This window comes from Ovis aries, chromosome 3 (genome assembly GCF_016772045.2).
Source record: "Ovis aries strain OAR_USU_Benz2616 breed Rambouillet chromosome 3, ARS-UI_Ramb_v3.0, whole genome shotgun sequence".
Classification (NCBI taxonomy): Eukaryota; Metazoa; Chordata; class Mammalia; order Artiodactyla; family Bovidae; genus Ovis; species Ovis aries.
The window spans coordinates 19,563,005-19,588,093 of record NC_056056.1 but is presented as its reverse complement, the minus strand read 5'-3'; the positions used below and the strand labels follow the sequence as shown (position 1 = coordinate 19,588,093).

General features: G+C 52.5%; 1 protein-coding gene across 6 annotated transcripts in view; it reads right to left on the bottom strand.

Annotated features, from left to right (window-relative positions):
• Positions 1 to 329: 329 nt before the first annotated feature.
• HPCAL1 (hippocalcin like 1) overlaps positions 330 to 25,089 on the bottom strand; it is a 117,714-nt gene continuing 92,954 nt past the window's right edge. For 3 of the 6 annotated variants that reach the window (XM_027965721.2, XM_027965722.3, XM_027965723.2), the window contains 3 exons: positions 6,399 to 6,793; positions 3,440 to 3,545; positions 330 to 1,216 (listed from right to left, as the gene is read on the bottom strand). In XM_027965721.2, the coding sequence (XP_027821522.1) occupies positions 1,119 to 1,216; positions 3,440 to 3,545; positions 6,399 to 6,776 (582 nt within the window). In that variant the 5' untranslated portion in view covers positions 6,777 to 6,793 and the 3' untranslated portion in view covers positions 330 to 1,118. 6 annotated transcript variants of the gene reach the window in all.

Sequence of the window (25,089 nt, the reverse complement as noted above, 5' to 3'; positions counted from 1 at the left end):
AGTCTCACAACCTTGCTGATTAAACCATGGGGCTGGGCTGGGGGCGGGGGGCAGAGAAGCTGGGGGACGGAGGGAAGGAGGCAGAAGCCTGGCCATCAAACCCCCAAGAACAGTCATGTTTTATTTCCACGTATTTCTTGGCATTAGGCAGAGATGGAAGGAGAGGTTGCACAGGATTTATAGACACAGTGATGGCCGCAGGGACACAGGGGCAGCCCAGTTTACAATGAGCAGCTGGACCCACAGAGGCCACCTGTCCAGAGAGCGCTCAGGCCACGGCAGCCGAGCCGGGGCTGTCGCAGGCCAACAGAAGACTCAGACACCTCCTGTTTATTTGATCATTTTAATACAGGGAATGCCAGACCAATCAACAGGGAGGACAAGCCTCACAGAGACACCTGCGTTCACGACATGGACAGGAGGGTCTCCACAGCCCTGGGCATGCATGCATGTCCTTTGGAGAAGGGCAGATTGAGGGCATAAATACCACAAAGTAACCAGGCTCGGGGGGGCCGGGGGGTGGGAATCACAGGCCACGAGGGAACCACACTTCAAAGGCAATCAAGGCATTAAATACGGAACCTACACGTTACATTTCACATCACCGTACGTATAATTTATATATTAAAAGGAGACCACGGTATATATACGTGCAAGCGGTTTTGGTCGGAGGAAACAAACGAGCTGGGTGGAGCCATGCACGGGGAGGGCTTGCCCGTCTCCTCTCCCTCTGTTCTTGTCCCCATCTTTCCCACAGAGTCACCTGCCATCACAGATCAATCGGCTGGCCTTGGCGCGATCTCAGAAAGTCCCACTGGTATCCTTGGCGTGTCCTCAGGGCTCCCTGTGGGCTGGGAGGTGCCCCGAAAGTGAGGACACCATGAGCCCTGCACGTAAACACATCCCCAGGATGTCATCCTGGAGGGACCGGGGCGGGGTGGGGGTGGGAGGAGGCCAGGTGAGGAGTGGGGCACAGCTGCCTGGCAGGCAGGTGCAGTGACGTGTTGCCTGGCCGCCCCGGGAGAGCAGGAATGATTGAGGAGGCATCCACTTTTGCAAGCAAAGCTTAAATGGCAAGACAAGCCTGTGTTTCTCTGCACTGTCCAGACGCCAACCCCTTAGAACTGACTTGCACTGCTGGGGTCACACTGTAACAACCGGACGATGGATGGGTCGCTCTTGGCACCTTTGATGAATTCTTCCAGGGACAGTTTGCCTGCAGGAAGGAGGACAGGAGAAACAGGAGTTAGCCAATGCTCACTGTTTGCCACCCTCGGGAGAACACACGGACAGCTCCTGGGTCGGGGAAGCCTCCTGGGGTCCAAGTCTCGAGCCCTCTAGAGGCGGGATGCTGTCCAGGCTCCACGCGCTTTGAAGGCATTTCTGGAAAAACCCGTTTGGCTTTCACTGATCACGTGGTACTTCTCCCAAGATACAGATATGGGAGGGACCTAGGTTTGAAGCAGACCCTGCATTCTGGCAACCTGTGCCTTGGGGGAACCTCGGTCTTGCCTCTGTAGCTGTAAAACGAAATAGAGCCAGTGACCCCAACACAGGAGCTTGGGGCCATGCCCAGCACACTGGTGGGCACTTAGCTCTGCCTCCACAGGCAAGCGACCCACCTCTCCACGTCCCAGGGTCTTCATCTGTGTGGGGGGATCACAGCCATGCCTGTCTCAAAGGCGTGAACACCCCCAGAGCATCCCCAGCAGGAGACTAAACCACCCCAGGCAAAGGGATAGATTGGGAAGGGGAGCAGTCATCTCCCCGGCAGAAAAGGAGGCTCCTGGGATGATGCAGAGGACTACTGGGCTTTGTGACTGTTCATACGGTTAACGAAGACTTTACCCTGACCACTCAGGGCAAGGGGCTTCCCATGTAGCTCAGCTGGTAAAGAATCTGCCTGCAGTACCGGAGACCCGAGTTTGATCCCTGGGTCAGGAAGATCCCCTGGAGAAGGAAATGGCAACCCACTCCAATATCCTTGCCTGGAAAATCTCATGGACACAGGAGCCTGGTGGGCTGCAGTCCATGGGGATCGCAAAGAGTTGGGCACGACTGAGTGATTAACACTTACTTACTCAGGGCAACGAGCTAATGAAAGCACTGGCCTCTCCTCTGGGCAGAAAGCGGGGCTGGCAAGGGGATGGGGGCCCCTGAGCACAGTCTGTCCGCAGCCATCAGGGTGCTCCTGGTGCTCCGCCAGACTCAGGACCCGTGGCCTCAGCAACTACCTGTGCTTTCTGAGGAGGGGCCGGGAAGGTGGGAAGGGTGTGGGGCAAACCCAGAGAAGGACGAGGGCTGAATTCTGCACACCCCTGCTTCACTCTCCTCTCCTCCAACACTGCCTCTCCTGCCCCCTCCCCAAGCTTCAGGGCCGATCCCGGGGCTCACAGGAGAAGTGCAGGCCCTGGTTCACGGACAGCCTGGGAAGAGGCACAGAGCTGAGAGGTCAGAGCAGATCCTCCGGATCCTCACAACCACAAGAGACTGAATTATTATCCCCATTTCACAGAAGAGTAAACTGAGGTTCGGAAAAGCCAAGACTGCTGGAACAGATCTATTGAATCCAAAGCCTGTGCCTTGCTACCCTGGAGGGTGGAAGACATGCTTTGTGAATCTGCCCAAAGGCCACACCAGGCGCAAGGCTGTCTTACGTTGATCGTGTTTTGAAAACTGTCTCCATGGGTTGATGTGCTTGCAGCCCCACCATGCCCCTCCCCTGCTGGCTCAGTCATTTGCCTTCATCTGCAAACAGCACTTAAAGGTTCGGCCAGGGAGTGGGGGGCTTTCCCATGCATTAACTTATTTTCAACCCCCAAGCACAGCGCAGCAGGTATTTTCTCTTTTTCTTTTCTAAACGCCGCGTTTCTTTATTCTTCAAAAGCAAATTTGACATGGCTCTGGGGCTGCACTTTGTGCGGATCCATCCTGTTTCATGGTTACCCTCCCTGGCGTGGACCCCAAAGAAGCTCACAGCCGAGGCAGAGAAGGAAACACAGGGCACATCCTCCCTGCCAGGCTCCCATGGCCGTCCCCCGCCAAAACCCACCACTTCTGCTGTGGTGTGGTCCCACCAAGCCTGGCACAGCTGCTGCAGGCCAGCACCTTCCGACAGTCGCTGGGGCCACTGGGGCCTGGAGGAGGGATGGTGGGGGGCCATCCATCCATCTACCACCCAGGACACCTGATTCCAACCCAGGTGCCATGGGTACACCTGCCTCTTCTTCCCTGGGACACGCCCACAGGCCCACAGTCTCCCCATTCTAGAAGCGACGAGACTACCGCTCAGGGGGCAGGACACTGGTCTCCGAAGCCCAGCTCTCAGCATAGCTGCACTGGCCAGGGCTGGGCTAGGCAAGGTCCCAGAAGCTGCAGGGAAGGGCCCCAAACGCCTCTCTGCTCCCGGCAGCGCGGCACAGACATGCGGGGGTCCTACCGTCATTGTTGGTATCCATCTGCCTGAAGATCTTGTCTGTGCGTTTCTCCGGCGTGGACTCGTCCTCTGGCATCTTCATCACGGAGGACACCATTTTATATATCGCCTGCAAAGGGCCACACAGATGCGTGTGCTTAGAGGTTCTGGGTGCTCCTGGGGGGATGGGGCACAGGCCTGATCTGCCCCCCTACCCTCGCCCACGGCAGGAGGAGAGGCTGGGCTGCCCACCAGCTCCAGGACCCTCCCCTCCTGGAATGTTCCGGGGCTTTTCCCAATACCGTGCATGCATATTGCAGACAGCTCATGAGCAAAAGGAAGCCAGCCTCATTTATGTGAGGTTCAAGAGCAGGTGAAATGACCCACTCTGACAGCGGCAAGACTGGGGCTGTCTGGGGGCGGGAAGTGGGACAGCTCTCAGGCCTTCTGGAGGGGGGCGGCTGGGGACGCCCCCTCACTCACTCGGCAACACGGACATGTGTGTGCACGGTGCATCACGCGGCACGCTTAGCCACAAATATTTGACTATGGGATTGCTGTACCTCGGTGAGAAGCAAGAAAAGCTAGCCTCTGCAACTCCCAGGGGAAACCACACCACCAGCCCCAGAAAGGACAGGCCCGGGGCCCATGGGTCTCTCCAGCAGGACCGAGAACCTTCTCTTCAGGATGCTGCCATCCGAGGGCTCGGCACCATGCAGGCCGTCTCTGTCCAAGAGTCCAGGCGTAGTGGTGTGTGCGTGTGTATATGTGCATCAGTGTGTGTGTGTGTGTGTGTGTGTGTGTGTGTCCAGGGGGCCATGATGAAGCCGGTGACCAGCAGCTCATCAGAGTAACATGTGAGAGTGAGGGGGCTGTGCTACTTGGGATTCTATGTGGAAATGGCTTGACTGACTGATACTCTCATTCCACAAACAGACCAAGAACAGCAGAAACCTGGAAGCTGTAATGTCTTAAAAAGCAGGTTTACAAAACCAAACCAGAAAGAATGACCCCAGGTGAGGCTTCTTGTATCTATTATACTCTGTACTCCTTGGCCCCTCTCCACCTGCAGGCAGGGGTGATAAGGCCTCACCGCACAGCAAGTGTGTCTTTCAGGGCCTCCTGGGACAGCCCTGCCTCCTGGGACAGGCCCGCTTCCTGGGACAGGCCCCCCTCCTGGGACAGGCCTCCCTCCTGGGACAGGCCTCCCTCCTGGGACAGAGCCAGGCACTCGTCCGAGTGCGGAGAATGCAGAGCCAAGACCCTCCCTGTCTCTGCTGGGCTGTGATGAACTTGGAGCCCAGTCTGTTTTGATGAAGGTGTAGCAGCCAGGCATCCTGCTTAGCATCTGCCGACAAAGGGGGAAGGTGCTTAGGGTTTAGGAACTCGGTCTGGGGGCCTAGCAGCCAGATCCCATCTGGACAGGAAGGCACCCCTTTCGGCTCTCACAGCTCTGCCGTGTCTGTAAGCTTTGGCCCAGCCAGTCTGCTTGGCCAGTGACAGAGGAGGGTGAGGGCCAGGAGGTAGGTCGGGACAGGTGATTCCCCAGAAGCAGATCTCTTCTTTCCACTACTGCTTGTCGCTAAGAGCCAGGATCAATGGCTGAAGGACAGTTTCCCTTGAACCTGTGCTGGTTTATTCTCATGCGTGCAAATCACCTGTTTGGGAAACGGGTCAGGCTACTTGCTGCTGATCAAGGAGCTCCTGAGTTTGATACCCTCTGTGTGTAGTTTAGTCCAGAAGTTTCTACTGTGTGGACTAGAGAACACCTCCTCTGAGGAATTCTAGAACTGAGTTCCCAGGCTCCAGGAGTGGGGGAGCAGGGGGTGGGGACCCAGGGAGCAGAGGCACCTGGGAACCTGGGGAAGTGAACAAAACTTGGTTTCTTGCCAGAAAACAGCTTCCCTTGCCAGAGTCATTGACAGGAGAGAAGAGCTTTCTGAAGTGGCGCTTCCTGGGCCAGAGCCTATTCCGTCACCACCAATGTCTCAGTCTGGCTTTACAACTGTGTGTTCCTGAGGACATGACAAGCTGTCTATTGCATTCTTAAATAGGGGAATATGGCAGTGCCTTTCGCAAGTGTCAAGGGTCCTCTCTTTTTAATTCCCAGCTCCGTTACTCCGCCACCTTTGACTCATTGGAAAAGACCCTGATGCTGGGAAAGATTGAGGGCAGGAAGTGAAGGGGATGACAGAGGACGAGATGGTTGGATGGCATCACTGACTCAATGGGCATGAGTTAGAGCAAACTCTTGAGAGGTAGTGAAGGACAGGGAAGCCTGGCATACTGCCATCCACAGGGTTTCAAAGAGTTGGACATAACTCAGCAACTGAACAATAACTGGTAACTCTCAGGAAATCATACCCCCGCACCACCACCACCCCAACCATACCTAGTCTCAGAGTTTGTGAAAGGCTGAGAATGACACCCCCTCCCCTTAGAACTGGGAAGACCACAGCTCATCAGGGGCGTGTAGGCCAGGGCTTTGTACCACCAATGATAGGTAAACAATGGTCCTTCTCCTGCATTGGCAGGTGCGTTCTTTACCACTAGCTCCACCATAGCTCAGGCGGTAAAGAATCTGCCTGTAATACGGGAGACCCGGGTTCAATTCCTGGGTTGGGAAGATCCCCCCTGGAGAAAGAAATGACAACCCACTCCAGTATTCTTGCCTCGAGAATGCTATGGACAGAGGAGCCTGCAGGCTACACAGTCCATGGCGTCGCAAGGGTCAGACAGGACTTAGCGACTAAACCGCCGCTGCCACCATCTGGGAGGCCCAACAGTGGCTTGTCTCATCACCATCTAAGGGCCCGCTGGTCAGGTGACAGTCAGTCATTTTCTGAAGGGCAGGATAGAGGGGCAGGCAGCCACGTGGCCCCGAAGGTCCAGAGGCGGGCCGAGGAGTCGCGCATGGGGTCCCCGAGTGAACGCGGTCTGCTGAGGCCCCGCCCCCGGTGCCAGCCCCGCCCCCCGGGCGCACCTGCACGATCTCCAACATCTCGCTGCGGCTGATGTAGCCGTTGCCGTCGAGGTCATACATGCTGAAGGCCCACTTGAGCTTCTGCTCCAGCTTGCCCCGCGAGGTCACGCTCAGTGCGATGATGAACTCCCTGAAGTCGATGGTGCCGTCGCCATTGGTGTCAAAGGTGCGGAAGACGTGCTCAGCGAACTTGGAAGCGTCGCCGTAGGGGAAGAAGTTGGCATAGATCTTCTTGAACTCGTCCACGGTCAGGTGGCCGGTGGGGCAGTCCTTGAGGAAGCCCTTGTACCACTCCTGCAGCTCATGGTCCGTGAACTCCGTGTTCTCCCGCAGGTCCTGCAGCACTTCCGGTCGCAGCTTGCTGTTTTGCTTGCCCATGGCGGCCGCGGGGACACCTGCAAGACAGAGGCTGGGCTGGAGATGGGGTGGACAGGGTGCAGGGGAGGGCTCCCCACCTCCCACGGCCACCCAGCAGGTTGGAGGACTGTCCCCCGAGTGTCCCCCACCAGTGGCCCGAGAGGCCTGACTCCAGCCATCACGGTGATGAGCTGTCCCCAGTGTGTGTAGGACCCCCGCAGGGAGGGGGACCCCGGAGGGGAGGGGGACCCTTAGTCTGTGTACCACGAGGAAGGTTGGGTGCTCCAGTGGAGTCAGGACCGGCCGCCTCGCACTGCAAGGTCTATCCTGACCTCCAGAATCGGAAACGTGGAGAAAACGGCCACATAAAATGAACAGGAATGAGGCCCTCATCGAGTGCCCAGCAGGGTTTGTACAAGACTGGAGGCTGAAAACCTTCTACTCATCACCCTCATCAACTCCCAGCCAAACTGTCACCCTGACTGCAGCACACGCCCTGTGTTCTGAGCATTTCTTTCCTCTTTCAGGCACTGCATTCTGATTTTATCCTTAGAACAGGCATCCAGAAACTTTAAAGGAATCCCTTCTTGTTTGGCCTCTGAGAAACCCTGTGGTTGGGAGCACTGTGTGGATCTGGAATTAGCACCAAGAGGATGTATCCAGTGTGCATAGTAAAGTCCCAGGCAACTGAAGGCATGCAAACGTGTGCTCTCCATGGAGTTTTCCCCTAATGCCTGCACAGAAGACTGACCCTGCATGCACGCTACATCGCTTCAGTCATGTCCGACTCTTTGTGACCCCATGGACTGTAGCCCGCCAGGCTCCTCTGTCATGGGATTCTCCAGGCAAGAATACGGGAGTGGGGTGCCATGTCCTCCTCCAGAGTTTTGCAGCTCCAGGATCGGATCCACATCTCCTGGGTTTCGTGCATTGCTGGTGGACTCTTTAATCACTGAGCCACCAAGGAAGCCCTTTTGAAGCATACAGGACAGAAAATGAAAACAAAGGGTTTTCTGGCTTCCCTGGTGTCTCAGCAGTGAAGAATCCCCCTGCCAATGCAGGAGACACAAGTTTGATCCCTGGTCAGAGAAGATCCCTCATGCCACAGAGCTCTGTGCCACAACTACTGAGCCTGTGCTCTAAAGCCAGGAGCTGTGACTACTGAGCCCACCTACCCGAGCTACTGCAGTCTGTGTGCTCTAGAGCCCGCAACAAGAGAAGCCTGAGCACCGCCCCTAGAGAGTAAGTCCTGCTCTCTGCAACTAGAGAGAAGCTGGAGCAGCAATGAAGACCCAAACGCTGCCGCTGCTGCTAAGTCACTTCAGTCGTATCCGATACTGTGTGACCCCATAGACGGCAGCCCACCAGGCTCCCCTGTCCCTGGGATTCTCCAGGCAAGAACACTGGAGTGGGTTGCCATGTCCTTCTCCAGTGCATGAAAGTGAAAAGTGAAAGGGAAGTTGCTCAGTTGTGTCCGACTCTTCACGACCCCATGGACTGCAGCCTACCAGGCTCCTCTGCCCATGGGATTTTCCAGACAAGAGTACTGGAGTGGGGTGCCATCGCCTTCTCCCGAAGACCCAAATAGCCAAACATAAATAAAATTATAAAACACACACAAAGGGTTTTCCACCCTCGTCCCAGAGGTAACCACCTTGAACTGCTTTTTTTTCTTTTCTTTTTTTTTTAAACATCTTATCATCTTAAAAAAAATTTTTTTTGGCCACACTGCAGTGTGGGGGATTTAGTACCCAACTAGGGGACTGAACCTGAGCCCCCTGAACTGGGAGCACAGAGTCTTAACCACTGGACTGCCAGGGAAGTCTCTTGAACTGCTTCTTAACATTTATGAATCCTAAACATTATGTACCGAACCCCCATTAGGAAACATATTCAATGCAGTTCACATATTTTCCCTGGCAGTCCCTCTTTCTTCAGTTTCTTCCCAGGTTTTATTAGTTTTATACATATCACTGTTTTTACTTTATGACTTTTTAAGTTTACATACATTTAAATTTACAGAAATTTAAATTATAGAAAATTTTCTTTTCTAAACCCCAGGTTTGGGGGGGGAATTGGGAAGATCTTTCAAAATTACAAACATGTTGCCATGGACACAACAACCCTACTTCTAGAAACACATCTAGAGATGCTCCCACCTGTGCAAATAGCTTGTGTACAGCACAACCACTTCCAGGCTTCCCCAGTGGCTCAAAGGTAAAGAATCCACTTGCAACTCAGAAGACACAGGAGACCCTGGCTTGATCCCTGGGTCGGGAAGATTCTGAGGAGGGCATGGCAACCCACTCCAGTATTGCCTGGAGAGTCCCATGGACAGAAGAGCCTGCTGGGCTACAGTCCATAGGGTCTCAAAGGGTCAGACACGACTTAAGCGATGTAGCACAGCACGCAGACCACTGCCTGCACTGTTGTCTGTAATAATGAACAACCCAGACATCTGTCATTGCGACCAATGCGAAATAATCTTCAAGATGTATTTTTAAGTGAAAAGAAAAGGTGCAGGATAGCATGCAGTTTGTTACTGTTTGTAAAAAAAGAGAAAATCTATGTGTGTTGTTCATACTCGGAATGACTTCTTGGGAAATGATAACATTGGCCACAGAAAGAGAGATGGCTGATAGACAAGGGTCATGTGGCGAGTTTTTACTGTAAATCTTTTTGTAACTTCAAATGTATAACTCTGTGTAGTTTTATTCAAAATTAAAATAAACACATAAGAATCTTCTATGTCTCAGTCCAGCAACATGACAGGGATCTCTTGATTCTCTGGGAGATCAAGTTATTAATCCCCCTTTTAATCTCCCTCTCCTCCTCTCCCCCTTCCACATGGGCTTCTGTCCTGCGTGGGAACCATGACTTTCACAGGGTCAGGGTCTACCCTCTCCACTTTCCGTTCTGCTTTACCTATTGGTTGAGCCTCATAAGTGGAAACCAGCAAGTCACTATGTAACATGGTTGTCAGTTTCCACTGGCCCCCAGCGCCTTCCACCCCCGACAACCCTACTCCCACCCCAGGGCTCCCAGGCTCGACCTAAGACATCCTGCAGACTGCACACATCCACCTACGTATTTCCTGCACTAAAACGCTCATCTGTGATCCTTTGCTCAGTTCAGCTGCTCTCAAGGCTTTGTATTTGCCACGCTCCTCTCAGTTGTGAGTCTCCCAGCCAACATCTGCAGGGAGGGAGAGCTGTGGTTTGTCTCAGAGGTCTCTCCTTCTGCCTCCTGCCTTTGGCTTCCAAGGCAGCCACCCATGTGCAGAGGGGGCTGCGATGTGGAGGGTCTCACCGCACCCACCCACCCTCACTCTTCACTCCTTCCGCTGAGACCTGAGGCTGTTCTGCTGGCGGCGAGCGTCCACATGTCCAGAGAGGTCAGCGGAGAGGGCCAGCTGCTGTCACAGACTGAACTACTCCCTACAAATTCACACGCTGACCTCCTAACTCCTGGACCTCAGGATGTGGCTGTATTTGGAGACACACCCTCAGAGTGATCATTAAGATAAATGAGGCTATGGGAATTCCCTGGCAATGGTGAGGACTCTGCACTTTCCCTGCAAGGGGGCGGGGGGCAAGATCCCTGGTCAGGGAACTAAGTTCCCATATGGTGCAGTCTGGCCAAAAGAATTTAAAAACCAATCTGACTGGTGCCCTTGAATAGAGGAGCTTGGGACACAGACCCAGAGGAAAGGCCACCTGAGAAGAAGAGAAAAAGAAGAAGACGGCTGTCGATGGGCCAACGAGAGAGGCCTTGGAAGGAGCCAGGCCTGCTGACACCTTGACCTCAGATGTTCAGCCTCCCAGAACTGTGAGAGAATACATTTCTGTTTTTGAAGCTGTCCAGTGTACAGTGCTAAGACAGCTGCCCAGGGAACTGAGCTGATAACACGTGGCATCAGTGTCTGTGGGGCAGAACCCCATGCTAGGGGCCGTGTGGTTCCAAAAGGCTTAACTCCTGACCTGCCAGCATTGGGGACAACCACAAGAAGGTCCATAGACGTGGGACACTTTTGTTTTTAATCAGACACCTCGCCTGTATTCGTCCCGCTTCACCAGGGAGGAAGCCGACCAGGAGGATCTGGCGGCAAAGCCGGCCCTTGGACCCGATCATATGGCCCCGTCTCACAACTTCCTGGGGGCAGCAAGGGGAAGAAGGGCCTGGGGAGGGTGGGAGGACAACATGGTCATGAACGTGGCCTTGCTGGCCACCTTGATAGTCAACGCATCGTTTCCCTAAAGCATTCCTTCTCTTTTCATCATGGAAACGAGCCACCTCTGGGAAGCTCCGGGCTCTGAGAGCTCAGGGTCGGTCCTTTCACATCTTTGTTTTTTTTTTTTTTTTTTTCCCCTGCACTGCACAGCCTGCAGGATCTTAGTTCCCTGAGCCTGGATCGAACCCTGGGCCCTGGCAGTGAAAGCACTGAGTCCTAAACATTGGACTGCCAGCAAATTCCCAGGATCAATCCCTTTAGAATCCATTTGCCTCAGTGAAAACCAAACCGCTGCTCAGAACCATGGTATGAAATGGCCTCAGAACATGTTGGTGATTTGTATTCTTTAAGATCCACATGATGCCAAACTCCTAATTCCTCCTCCGCCTGATGTTAACAAATATTTATGGAGAGGAAGGGACCATATCGGGGATGGGACAAGGACGGTCATCACAACTGCTAGGAGGTGACGGCCAGGGGCTCCGAGGTCTGCCTGGGAAGGCTTCAGCTTTCCCAGCCCTTCTCACGTGTCCCCATAGGCAGACATGCGAGGCTTTAGAGTCCTCTTCCTTCCCTCGGCCTGGCTCAGAGTGGGCATCAGTGTGGGAGGAGTGGGTCTTCCCGCCGTGGTGGTGGTGGTCCTGGTTGTGTACACAGATGTACACACACCTGCTAACACTGGAGGCAAGTAAGTGTGTTAGTCACTCAGTCATATCTGACTCTTTCTGACCCCATGGACTATAGCCTGCCAGGCTCCTCTTTCCATTGGATCCTCCAGGCAAGAGTACTGGAACGGGTTGCCATTTCCTTCTCCAGGGGATCTTCCTGACCTAGGGGTCGAACCCAGGCTTCCTGCACTGCAGGCAGATTCTTTACTATCTGAGCCACCAGGGAAGCGGTTTCTGGCAAAGCTGGCATTCTAGCAGAGCCTGGATGCGTCCTGGCCCCTCTGGGGGGAGCAGTTCAGGGGGGCCCTTCCTGAGGGTTCTGGGGCTCACTGGATGGCAGGACCCTGAGATGGGCGTATCAGGCATGGATCCTGCCTTTGAACAGAGTTCCTCAAGGCCGGAGCACATGGGAGGCAGCATCGGTCCACTGCAGCATCAAAAACCCCATCACAGTCATTCTAACTGCAGCTGCAGTTCATCAAGCACTCAAGCTGGGCCAGGGGCTGCGCAGACCATTTTATAAATGGTGAAACCGAGGCCTAGGGGTGGTAAGTAACTTTCCCTGGGTCCCACGTCTGCTGGAGCTGGGATGTGACCAGGATGTGACCAGGAGTCCATCTTGAGCTTGACCACAGAGCTCAACAATTGACCCTGAACCCTGGGAGGTGGGCAGGGCAGGCCTGGCACTCCCAACTGTACAGAGAAGAAAAGCAAGGTGGGGAGAATTTGAGGGATGTGTTTAGGAAACAAAAAAGATAAATTTTACTTGGTGCGGGGGGGATCTATCCAGAAACCATGGGTGGAAAAACATGTTTTCCTACCATTGTCTTGAAGGTTGAGTGAGTAATATCTGTGGCTGTCAAAGTCAGGGCTGATGGGCATCTTTTAGGACTGTGTGGAAGGAATCCATCACTGAGTTTCCAGTCTCCTTTAGGGAGACCTCAAGGCTCCAAAGTAGGGCCCCCCGCCTCTGCTTTGATTTCTTGACCATACTCAGTCAGCTGAATTAAAGGGCTGACTTAGAGCGTTACCCTTCAAAAGTCAGTAGCATGTACTTTTGCCACAGGACACTGAACGATGAACTCCTCAGATCAGTAGGTGCCCAATATGCTACTGGAGATCAGTGGAGAAATAACTCCAGAGAGAATGAAGAGATGGAGCCAAAGCAAAAACAACACCCAGTCATCGATGTGACTGGTGATGGAAGTAAAGTCTGATGCTGTAAAGAGCAATATTGCATAGGAACCTGGAATGTTAGGTCCATGAATCAAGGCAAGCTGGAAGTGGTCAAACAGAAGATGGCAACAGTGAACATCAACATTTTAGGAATCAGTGAACTAAAATGGACTGGAATGGGTGAATTTAACTCAGATGACCATTATAGCTACTACTGTGGGCAGGAATCCCTTAGAAGAAATGGAGTAGCCATCATAGTCAACAAGAGTCCAAAATGTAGTACTTGGATGCAATCTCAAAAATGACAGAATGATATCTGTTCATTTCCAAGGCAAACCATTCAGTATCACAGTAATTCAACTCTATGCCCCAACAACTAATGCCAAAGAAGCTGAAGTTGAACAGTTCTATGAAGACCTACAAGACCTTCTAGAACTAACACCCCCAAAATACATCCTTTTAATTATAGGGAACTGGAATGCAAAAGTAGGGAGTCAAGAAATACCTGGAGTAACAGGCAAATTTGCCCTTGGAGTACAGATTGAAGCAGGGCAAAGGCTAATAGAGTTTTGCCAAGAGAACACACTGGTCATAGCAAACACCCTCTTCCAACAACACAAGAGAAGACTCTACACATGGACATCACCAGATGGCCAACACTGAAATCAGACTGATTATATTCTTTGCAGCCAAAGATGGAGAAGCTCTATACAGTCAGCAAAAACAAGACCAGGAGCTGACTGTGGCTCAGATCATGAACTCCTTATTGCCAAATTCAGACTTAAATTGAAGAAAGTAGGGAAAACCGCTAGACCATTCAGGTATGACCTAAATCAAATCCCTTATGATTATACAGTGGAAGTGAGAAATAGATTCAAGGGATTAGATCTGATAGATAGAGTGCTTGATGAACTATGGAATGAGGTTCGTGACATTGTACAGGAGGCAGGGATCAAGACCATCCCCATGGAAAAGAAATGCAAAAAAGCAAAATGGTTGTCTGAGGAGGCCTTACAAATAACTGTGAAAGAAGAGAAGCAAAAGGCAAAAGAGAAAAGGAAAGATATACCCATTTGAATGCAGAGTTCCAAAGAATAGCAAGAAGAGATAAGAAAGCCTTCCTCAGTGATCAGTGCAAAGAAATAGTGGAAAACAATAGGATGGGAAAGACTAGAGATCTCTTCAAGAAAATTAGAGATACCAAGGGAACATTTCATGCAAAGATGGACACAATAAAGGTTGGAAATGGTATGGACCTAACAGAAGCAGAAATTTAAGAAGAGGTGGCAAAAATACACAGAAGAACTATACAAAAAGATCTTCACAACCCAGATAATCATGATGGTGTGATCACTCACCTAGAGCCAGACATCCTGGAATGTGAAGTCAAGTGGGCCTTAGAAAGCATCACTACGAACAAAGCTAGTGGAGGTGATGGAATTCCAGTTGAGCTATTTCAAATCCTAAAAGATGATGATGTGAAAGTGCTGCACTCAATATGCCAGCAAATTTGGAAATCTCAGCAGTGGCCACAGGACTGGAAAAGGTCAGTTCTCATTTCAATCCTAAAGAAAGGCAATGCCAAAGAATGCTCAAACTATCACACAATTGCACTCAACTCACACGCTAGCAAAGTAGTGCTCAAAATTCTCTAAGCCAGGTTTCAGCAGTACATGAACCATGAACTTCCAGATGTTCAAGATGTATTTAGAAAAGGCAGAGGAACCAGAGATCAATTGCCAACATCCACTGGATCATCAAAAAAGCAAGAGAGTTCCAGAAAAACATCTATTTCTGCTTTATTGACTATGCCAAAGCTTTCGACTGTGTGGATCACAACAAACTGTGGAAAATTCTGAAAGAGATGGGAATACCAGACCACCTTACCTTCCTCTTGAGAAATACGTATGCAGCTCAGGAAGCAACAGTTAGAAGTGGACATGGAACAACAGACTGGGTCCAAATCGGGAAAGGAGTATGTCAAGGCTGTATATTGTCACCCCGCTTATTTAACTTATATGTAGAGTACCTCATGAGAAATGCTGGGTGGGATGAAGCACAAGCTGGAATCAAGATTGCCGGGAGAAATATCAATAACCTCAGATATGCAGATGACACCACCCTTATGGCAGAAAGTGAAGAGGAACTAAGGAGCCTCTTGATGAAGGTGAAAGAGGAGAGAAGAAGGAAGAGGAGAGAGAAGAGGAAGAAGTTGGCTTATAGCTCAACATTTAGAAAACTAAGATCATGCCATCTGGTCCCATCACTTCATGGCAAATAGATGGGGAAATAGTGGAAACAATGGCTGACTTTATTTTCCTGGGCTCCAAAACCACTGCAGATGGTGACTGCAGCCATCAAATTAAAAGACATTTGCTCCTTGGAAGAAAATTATGACCAACCTAGACATCATATTAAAAAGCTTTGCCAACAAAGGTCCGTCTAGTCAAGGCTATGGTTTTTCCAGTAGTCATGTATGGATGTGAGAGTTGGACTACAAAGAAAGCTGAGTGCTGAAGAATGGATGCTTTTGAACTGTGGTGTTGGAGAAGACTCTTGAGAGTTCCTTGGACTGTAAGGAGATCCAACCAGTCCATCCTAAGGGAAATCAGTCCTGAATATTCATTGGAAGGATTGTGCTGAAGCTGAAACTCAAATCCTTTGGCCACCTGATGCAAAGAGCTGACTCCTTTGACAAGACCCTGATGCTGGGAAAGATTGAAGGCGGGAGGAGAAGGGGACGACAGAGGATGAAATGGTTGGATGGCATCACCGACTCACTGGACATGAGTAAACTCCAGAAGTTGGTGATGGACAGGGAGGCCTGGCGTGCTGCAGCCCATGGGGTTGCAAAGAGTTGGACACAACTGAGCAACTGGACTGAACTGAACTGCCATAGCAAGTTCAAGGCAATTACGAGGATGTCAAAGTCCCCCTGGGGTGCCAGGTAAAAATCCAGGGTTGGGGGGATTTACGGCTGTAGAAATCCCCTAGGAGCAAAAGCCGAACTTAGATGAAAAGAGTGGAGATGACTGGTTGCGTAACAGTGTGAATGTACTGAATACAACTGAACTGCATGCTTAGAAATGGCTGAGACGGCCACGTCTATGCTGTGTCTGTGTTTTACCACAAGTTTTAAAAGGGCGGGGTGTATTTCAGAGAGGGTTGGGCGGTGGAAGGACCACTCTGGACCCCTTTGGGGTCTGATCATCTAGGATCCTTGCGTCTAGAGGTCGCCGGTCGAAAAACCCTGTGTCCCTCTCTGAGATGGGGAAGCCTCTCACCATATGGGCGAACACTCCCCTCCTCCCAAGAAAGGCAATGGAGTCAGAGAAGGTGCCGCAGCATTCCCTGGAAGAACCTGGAAACTCATTGTCTACGAGCCCTGCGAGCCTCATCACACCCTGCACCCGACAAACAGGGAGCAAATGTAACTGTGCAAATGCTTGTGCCCACGTGTCCACTAGCCGGCGCTCCGCTCCCCGTAAGCCTCAGCCCAGGAGTGCAGGACCCCCTCGCCTTCTGCATGTCCTCGGGGCCTGGCATCAGGCCGGGTGTACGGGGTGTGCCCAGAATACTCCAGTCCCCTTGGTCCTCCAACTGGCTGGAGACGCAGGGCCTGTTCTCATGGCTCCTTGTGGCATACAGATGGGGCATAATAAGTGACACAAAAATGTGGGGGGGTGAGCCAGAGGAAGTCCACTTTCTGAAGAGGAATCCTTCATTCCCACACAGGGCCAAGGCAGTCTGCTAAGAAGATGGCAGGTGGAAGCCACATTGAATGACAAGGAGGACTTAAAAAGCCACTGGAGGCTCAACCCCACAGGTCAGCTCTAGGACACGTGGCAGATTCCAGGCGCTGCAGGTAGGGGTCATGCTCAACCAGGCTGGGAGGAGGCAAGGCCATCTCCATCATCTGCATCTCAGAGACAAAGAACTGAGGCTTCTGGGGAGCAGAAGCTTGTCTGGGGCAGGTGGGGCTGGGAACTCCCCAGGGCGCTTTCAGCACCCCAGTCCATGGGCAGAGATGGAGGCCACCGAGGTGCTCCTAGCTGGTGACCACTTCCTCTGCACAACGCCCCGCCCCAACATTAAACTTCTCACCAGTATTGCAAGACAACCTTCCCCCTGGGACTCTCACTGTGAAGCCATGAAGGGGCCTACGGATGTCAAATAAAGCTCCACCAGCCCTCCCAGTCGGGCTTATTGGTGGCTCAAATGATAAAGCATCTGCCTGCAATGCAGGAGACCCAGGTTCAGTCCCTGGGTCAGGAAGATCCCCTGGAGAAGGGAATGGCTACCCACTCCCGTACTCTTGGCCTGGAGAATTCCACGGACAGAGGAGCCTGGTGAGCTACAATCTATGGGGTCCCCAAAAGTCAGACACAACTAAGCAACTAACAACACACACAGCACTCTCAGTTAACCCTTGCACGGGCCTGTGTGTGCTGCCCAAAGGCTCAGATGAAATATTTAAGAAGAACCTTACTCCAGTTCTCTCTCCTGGAGGCTCTCGGCCTGAAGCAGGCAGCCTCAAGGGAACAGAGACAGTGGAACGCTGTTCCCCAGAGACCCCTCCATTACTAATTAAGCCAACAAACCAACTTATTGACGATTACCTGGCTGGGAAAGATGGCTGACAAAAAGCAAGGCTTTCTGCAATGACAAAGCCAACACTCCCACTTCCCAGCAGAAATGGCCCCTTGGCCCTATTGTCAGGCAAACACCCCAGGCTTCATTTACCAGAAAATCTTAACTTTCATCTCCAGTGAAAGATGGGGTGCAGAACAGACGTACCGGGGGAGGGCAATTGATTCAAGCTCTTACTGGGCTTCAAGAGCATCATGAAGCAGGGCTCGGATTAGACAAGCAACAGCCTTCTGAGAGCCTCAAAGATGACATTTTATTCACAGTAATGGAAAGTGGGGGAGGGAGTTAGTGTAGCCCTAGAAGCCATCTCTCTGGTTCTCAGTTACTCTGTTATTGTTCTTAATGTGCTAAATTGGAACAGAAAAAAAAAAAGTAAACACGTAGCTGGGGAGCCCTGTGAAAATATTTAATCCAGTCAGTATTGCCTGCAAATTAAAGCCTTTTTTTTAAATGGTATAGCTCTATCCGCCGACCAGCGAGTCTCCTGGAACTGAGGGCTCGAATGTCCCATTAATCACAGCTCAACGCCAGCTGCCGGCGTGGGTAGACATTTCATCCCATTGCTCCAAAACGCTTTCATCAACCCAGATCTCCAAAGCTTGCTAGGCCAAGCAGACTCAGAAACACTTGGAGGGGAGATGATGGGAGAGGTGGGAGGAACCAACTGCTGATAAAAGGCCAAAGCTGGGGAGGAGGCTGGAGGGCGAGGCCAAGAATTTGCACTTCAAGGTATGGGAGGGCGCAGATGAGACTGGCTTGTTCTGTCTGGGGCAGAGCAAGACACAGGGGAGTGGAAGCGGGCAAAAGAAAACAGGCAGTCTGTGTCGTTTCTCTTGCAGCACGAGCCTTGAATCTTTCTCCTGGTGACTCGTGGACAAACACTCCTGGGCTGAGCCCCTGTCCTAGGGAGAAAAGAGGCTGACGGCATTTGCGTCCTTCCTTCCTCCAAGTAAGCAGGTGGGGAAGCAAACCTCCTGCTGCCTTGGCTTCTAGTGCGGCTGCTCTGAGGAGGGGCCAGTCCTGTTCCAAGGCCTGTGTCTGCAGCCAGGACCCGGTGCGCGGGCGGCGCTGGCTGCAGCGAGGTTGGGTGGACGCTAGAGGGTGCAGTCGGGCAGGCTCCCCAAGAGACCCCGCCTCCCAGCTTCCTAACCACGCCCCCGCCACGCCCCCTCCACCTGGCTGGCGCTTCAGTTTTTCCACCTGTAAGCTGTGATTTGTCCAATACAGGAACCATTAGTCACATGGGATTATTGAGCACTTAAAATGTGCCCGGTCTGAATTCATATACGTTCTCTAGGAGTAAAATTTACACTGAATTTTGACAACTTAATATGGGAAAAAATATTTCATTAATAGTTTTTCTCTCCTAATTACAAGTGAAATGATAAATGATACCACTTGAGATACAGTGGGTTAAGTTAATTATGCTGGTAACATTAATCTCATTTAACTTTTCAAAGGTGGCTACCACAAAAGGTAAAATTATATGTGTAGGTGGCTTGTGTTTTATTTCTAGTGACTGCTCAGCACTGGGTACATCCTAGGGGCCTGGTTTAGGGGGCCACCAAGTTCATTAGCACCTTGACTGCAGGCCCACTGCTAACTGCAACCCAGCTGGGAGAGGTGACCTGTGTTTATTTCACTCTTTGGTGCCCATGAGTGAAAGATAATGGTGTTTTGCATGTCATAATTACAGGTGAGACCCACAAGTTTCTATTTTCAGCAGCTTCAGGAATTTTGCCAGAGACCAGCTGCAATGAAGACCTAGGTCTAGTCCCTGCTACGGGTAAGGATGGGAGGAGGGGCTGAAGAGACAGGGCATTTCTCCTCCTCTTCTGAGGGTGAACACGAAGCCCAGGTAAGAACTGGGGGACGAGGGGGTCAGTAACACCTCTGGAGCCGGCAGTTCCCGGGTGTACCTAAATCTAAATTCAGACCACAGGCCTTAGGGAGCCCATTTCCAGAGGCTTCCTGAAAGCCTATTGCATCAGAGCTTCACCAGATGGTTGGGCTCCAAGCAGTGACTTGGTTGAGAAATCCAACTGAGAGTCCTCCTGACTCCTGGATCCGCCCCAGCAGCTTAAAATCCCAAGACCTCCCAAAGCTTTAAAAATATATAAAAGAGGGACTTCCCTGGTGGTCCTGTGGCTAAAACTCCATGCTCCCAATGCAGAGGGCCCAGGTTTGATCTCTGGTCAGGGAACTAAATCCTACATGCTGCAACAAAGATGGAAGATCCTGTATGCGGCAACTAGGACCCAGCGCAGCCAAATAAATGAATAATAAATATTTTTTTTAATATATAAAAGAAAGGAGGGAAGGAAGAGGGAAAAAAGAAAGGAAAGAAGGAAAGAAAGAGGCAGGCTGGCTAAGCAAGACAAAGAAATCTCCTCCCTATCTGAGCCACTCTCCAGTTCCACTTTCCTGAAGTTGACATGCCCTCCGTGAGGCTGGGGGAAAGAAGAGGTGGAAGAAAGGAAAGGAGACTCCCCAAGAGGATGGTCTTTCCCTTGAAGAACCACTCAGTCAACAGGAAGAGAAGCCGTGTAGCTTTCCCTGAACACCTTGTGCCTCTGAAGTCACCCATGTGACTGCTCGCCTCAGCTGCCCAGCAAACTCCTATTCATCCACCAAAGCCCAACTCAAATGCCACCCACTCATGGATGCATTTTCCAACCGCACTACAATTATTCTTCCTTTTGTATTCTAGTAGCATCTTTTAACCTATTTCTCTTGTGACCTCAACTTTTAATACATCATTTACTTACGTTTTTCCCTCATTAGACTGTGAGTTCCTTGAGGAAAGAGTATATACCTCACTTATGCCAGTAGGAGAATATGCTAGCATGTTCTAGCCCCAAGGTTTCTGATTCTGCAGTTCCCCAAGGACAGGGAGCCAAGTCCATGGGGTCACTAAGAGTCAGACATGTCTGAGCAACTGAACAACCTGGGCTGCCCTTCCTTCCCGTCCGTATCTGCAAGGCACACTCCCTCAGTGTTCACGTCTTTGCTCAAGTCTTGGGGGAACCTCCGCCAGGGAGACCATCTTGAGTCGCATCTGCCCTCACCCTGGCCCCTTTCCGTGGCCATTCCCACTGCTTGGTGCTGTAGTGATATATGGTTGACTCCCTGCTTTTGTTCACTGCTACATCTCCACAGTGCCCAGAACAGGGCACACAACCAGGACTCAGTAAAAATATCTGAAATAATGCTTGTGTGACCAAGGGCTTAGCACAGGGCCCAAATGAATGAAGAGACGAATAAGTGAATGGGTTTCCTCTAGGACCCTGTTGTTCTAACAGTTTGTGACTCTGTACCTGGGCTTCCCAGGGGGTGCTAGAGGTAAAGAACCCGCCTGCCAGTGCAGGAGACTTAAGAGCCTCGGGTTCAATCCCTGCGTTGAGAAGATCCTCTGGAGGAGGGCATGGCAACCCATTGCAGTATTCTTGCCTAGAGAATCCCATGGACAGAGGAGCCTGGTGAGCTATGGGCCATAGTGTTGCAAAGAATCAGACACAACAACATCAGGGATATGGATGACTTCAAGCTCCAAGAAGGGACATTCTGGAATTCAGATGTGGTGTTCTGGAAAGTTCCATCTACCAGCACAGGACCAGCTGCAGCAGAAGAGGGGGCCTGGAGGTGTCAGACTCGAAGTCCACTCACTGGGCTGGGGCCATCTCCTCCCTCCCCCGTGAACACACCCCAGCTATGCGGTCCTTTGCCTGGTGCGCCTCGCTCCGGAGCCAAGGTCACGGCTACTTGAATCCTCAGGGGAGGAGTGCTTTGAGCTGCTTCCCCAGGGAAGGAAGGCAGGTTGGTGGATCAGACATAAATGAGCCTCTGTGGGAAGAACACGACAGGGAGAGGAAGAGGAAATGGCCTGGAGGGTGAGCCTCCCTCCACGGAATCGCTGACGCACAGGAAAAGGGCTCGAGGTAGGACCAAAACCAAGACCCTGTGATTTTCCTTAAGGCCGTTGTCCACGCTACGCGTCCAGCCAGAGGTGAGGCCCACGTGTCTGCAGAGGGAGCTGGAAGCCAGGCCAGGGGCACAGCCAGCAGCCTGGTGAGGGCAGGCCTGAGCGAGCCTGGTGGGGGTCAACGTGCAGAGTCCCCACAGCCTGGGCCAAAGTCCCCAAAGTTCCTCTGCCCCAGCTGAAGCCTCATTTGAAGGCAACTGTGAGGCTTAGGGGGAGCACATCCCTGAGCGCCAGGCTGGTGTGTGGAGGAAATCTGTTCCCTTTGGCCCACAAACATTCCTGAGGCCCCTTCTGTGTCAGGCGTGGAAACGCCCAGATGAATGAGACACAGGGCCCCTCCCTAGGTGGCCCCTGTGCCCTCTAGCACACTCACAACAAGGGTAAGAGGCTTGCTTACAAGGGACCAGGAGTGCTCCAGGTGGGCGGACAAAGGGAACAGGGTTTGCCAGGGCGAGGGGGCCGGGAGAGAACCCACCCCACACCACCGAGACCCGGACAGGAGTGGTGAGCCTGACTACAGAGTGCCAGGAACGCTGTGTGGACGGCAGAGGAGGGGGTCGTAGGGAGCAACAGAAGAGGGCTGCAAGGGGGTGCTGGTAATGCCCCCCACCCTCCCCAGCAAATGCCCATGCCCCCTGCAAACGCTCAATGAATCTAGCCCAGGACGCAGGGCTCTGCCCCTGCTCAATCCAACAACAAAAGCTCTGAAGTTGAAACAAACAAACGTTATGAATCACAGGGCATCTCCTTCTCGGGGACCCAGAGCCGGCCGCAAACGAACGCTCTTTTGAAGGAAACCTAAGAGGCCACAGCAGACTGGACACTGCTGGGTGGAGGCAGGAGCCTGTCTGAGACTTCAGCCCCTTGATAGATCTGCTCCCACTTCGGTCAGCCCCGGGGGACAGAGTTCGCGGTCAGGGGAGCGCCCTCATCCTCGTTGGCTTATTACGCATGGGGGTTTGGGCCCCCAGTGCGTGCACATCGTGGAGTAAATTCCTCCCAGCGGCCTGGGCCTGGCTGGCTGTGCAGTGACTCATGTAAACCAAGCCCGCGTGGGAAAGACCTGCAGGCAGGCGGCACAGTGAGTCTGAAATTCTACTCCAGTGCTCCGAGCCGGACGTGAGCTGCAGTCCTCCCGCAAGGCAACGTCCTCCCTGTGGGAGAGGAAGCAAGTGTCCCGGCCAGCGGGCCCACACCCCGCAGCCTTGATGACTGGCAGCTCTCAGGGAACGCACTGGACTGGGTCCTGGAATCAGGCAGTCCCCTGTCTCAAGGCTCCAGACGAAGCCTCTGTTTGCTCCTCTGTTAAATGGGACCACTGTCAGTTTCAGGGAGCTGAGTAAGGATGGGGACTGTGTACAGAAGGGACCCCTCCTCACTGGGCCATAAATGGCCAGCCTGAGTCTCTTCCCAGGACCCCCTCTCTAGTCTTCTGGTCTTGGCTGTCTCTTAGCATTTCTGGGCCTCAGTTTCCTTGGCTGTAAATGGGAAGAACGGTCCCAGCCTGTTGATTTCACAGCATGGTGGTGAGGATAAAGGGAACTGAAGGCTGTGAAAGTGCTTTGACAAATATGAAGCATCAAATATACGGAAGTTCTATCTCACCTTTTATGATAAAAGAAATGCGCAAAGTGCTTGATGAGCTTAATCACAGTATCAGACAGAGCCAGGCTCGGAGGTGGGTCCACACTTTCCAGCAGACCCTCTACCTTGCATGCTCAGCGCACACAAGGGTGGGCAGAGGGGCTAGGATCCTGGGGGCTCAATACATGCAGCAGGGGGCAGGGCCAGTGAAATTCCAACTCCTGTTCCTCAAGAAGAAAAAGAGGGAAGAGGACAGGAGGACTCAGCCCTGCAACAGCGCAAACCCCTGGCTCACACTGCCAGGGCAAGTTGGGCTCTTGTCAAAGGTCCCCAGGATCAGCACAACAGTGCACACCCACTCAGTCACTTCAGTCGTGTCTGATTCTGCGACCCCAGGGACTGTAGCCCCCAGGCTCCTCTGTCCATGGGATTCTCCAGGCCAGAATACTGGAGTGGGTGGCCATGCCCTCCTCCAGGGGACCTTCCCAACCCAGGGATCGAACTCGCGTCTCTCCTGCATTAGCAAGTGGGTTCTCTACCGCTAGTGCCACCTGCGAAGCCCTCAGCACAACAGCAGGTGCCACAAAGGCCCATCCGCAGGAGAGAGGGGCCTGTCCAACTGCACGGTGTCTCCTGTGGCTTCTAGCTGGTTCAGGTCCACTTAAACCAGCTCGAGGGTCCTGTGGACACTCAGGACAGGCTCCTGAAGGACAGGGAGCTTCCCAGGAACTAAAGACCAGCCCAGAGCAATCCCAGCGTTCCTGGGGGCTGGCCACTCAGATCTGTGTGGACAGGGTGGGCCTGGGACACACCTGTGCACGCACACACCCTACTGCACACACCACACACGTCACACACACCCCCACACACAATACCACCCCACACCATACACACACAGCCCCCCCCACACCCTACTGCACACACCACACACGTCACACACACCCCCACACACAATACCACCCCACACCATACACATACACCACTCACGCACACACACATACCCTACTGGACATGCCACACGTCACCCGCCACACATACACAAGACCACCCCACACCATACACATACACCACACCTCCCCACACAATACCACTACACACACACAGCCCCCCCCACACCCTACTGCACACACCACACACGTCACACACACCCACACACACACAATACCACCCCACACCATATACATATACCACTCACACGCGCACACACACACACACACACCCTACTGGACACACCACACGTCACACACACCCCCACACACAATACCACCCTTCACCATACACACACACCACTCACGCACACACACATACCCTACTGGACATGCCACATGTCACCCGCCACACACACACATAGTACCACCCCACACCATACACATACACCACACACACACACACACAATACCACCACACACACACAGCCCCTCACACACACCCTACTGCAAACACCACACGTCACACACACACCCCACATAATACCACCCGATACCATACATATACACCACACACAAAACACACACACCCTACTGCACACACCACACACGTCACACACACCCCCACACACAATACCACCCCACACTATACACATACACCACTCACACACACACACACACCCTACTGGACATGCTACACATGTCACCCCCCGCAGACACACAATACCACCCCACACCACACACATACACCACACACACACACACACACAAACACATATCCTACTGGACACAGCATACATGTCACACACACCCCCACACAACACACCCCCACACACACACACACATCATACTGCACACAGCACACACGTCACACAGACATCCCCCACACAATACTCCCCCACACACCATACACATATACCACACAGACACACACACACTGTATTGCCCACCCCACACACATTTCACACACAACCCCCCACACCATACACATACAGCACGCACACACACACACACACACACTCGGCATGCCCCTTTCCTCCACACTGCTGCGGCCCCACCACGCGCTGCCTGGAAGCCTCAGTCTGTTCTCTGGCTCCAGTGGGAGAGAAACCAGGTC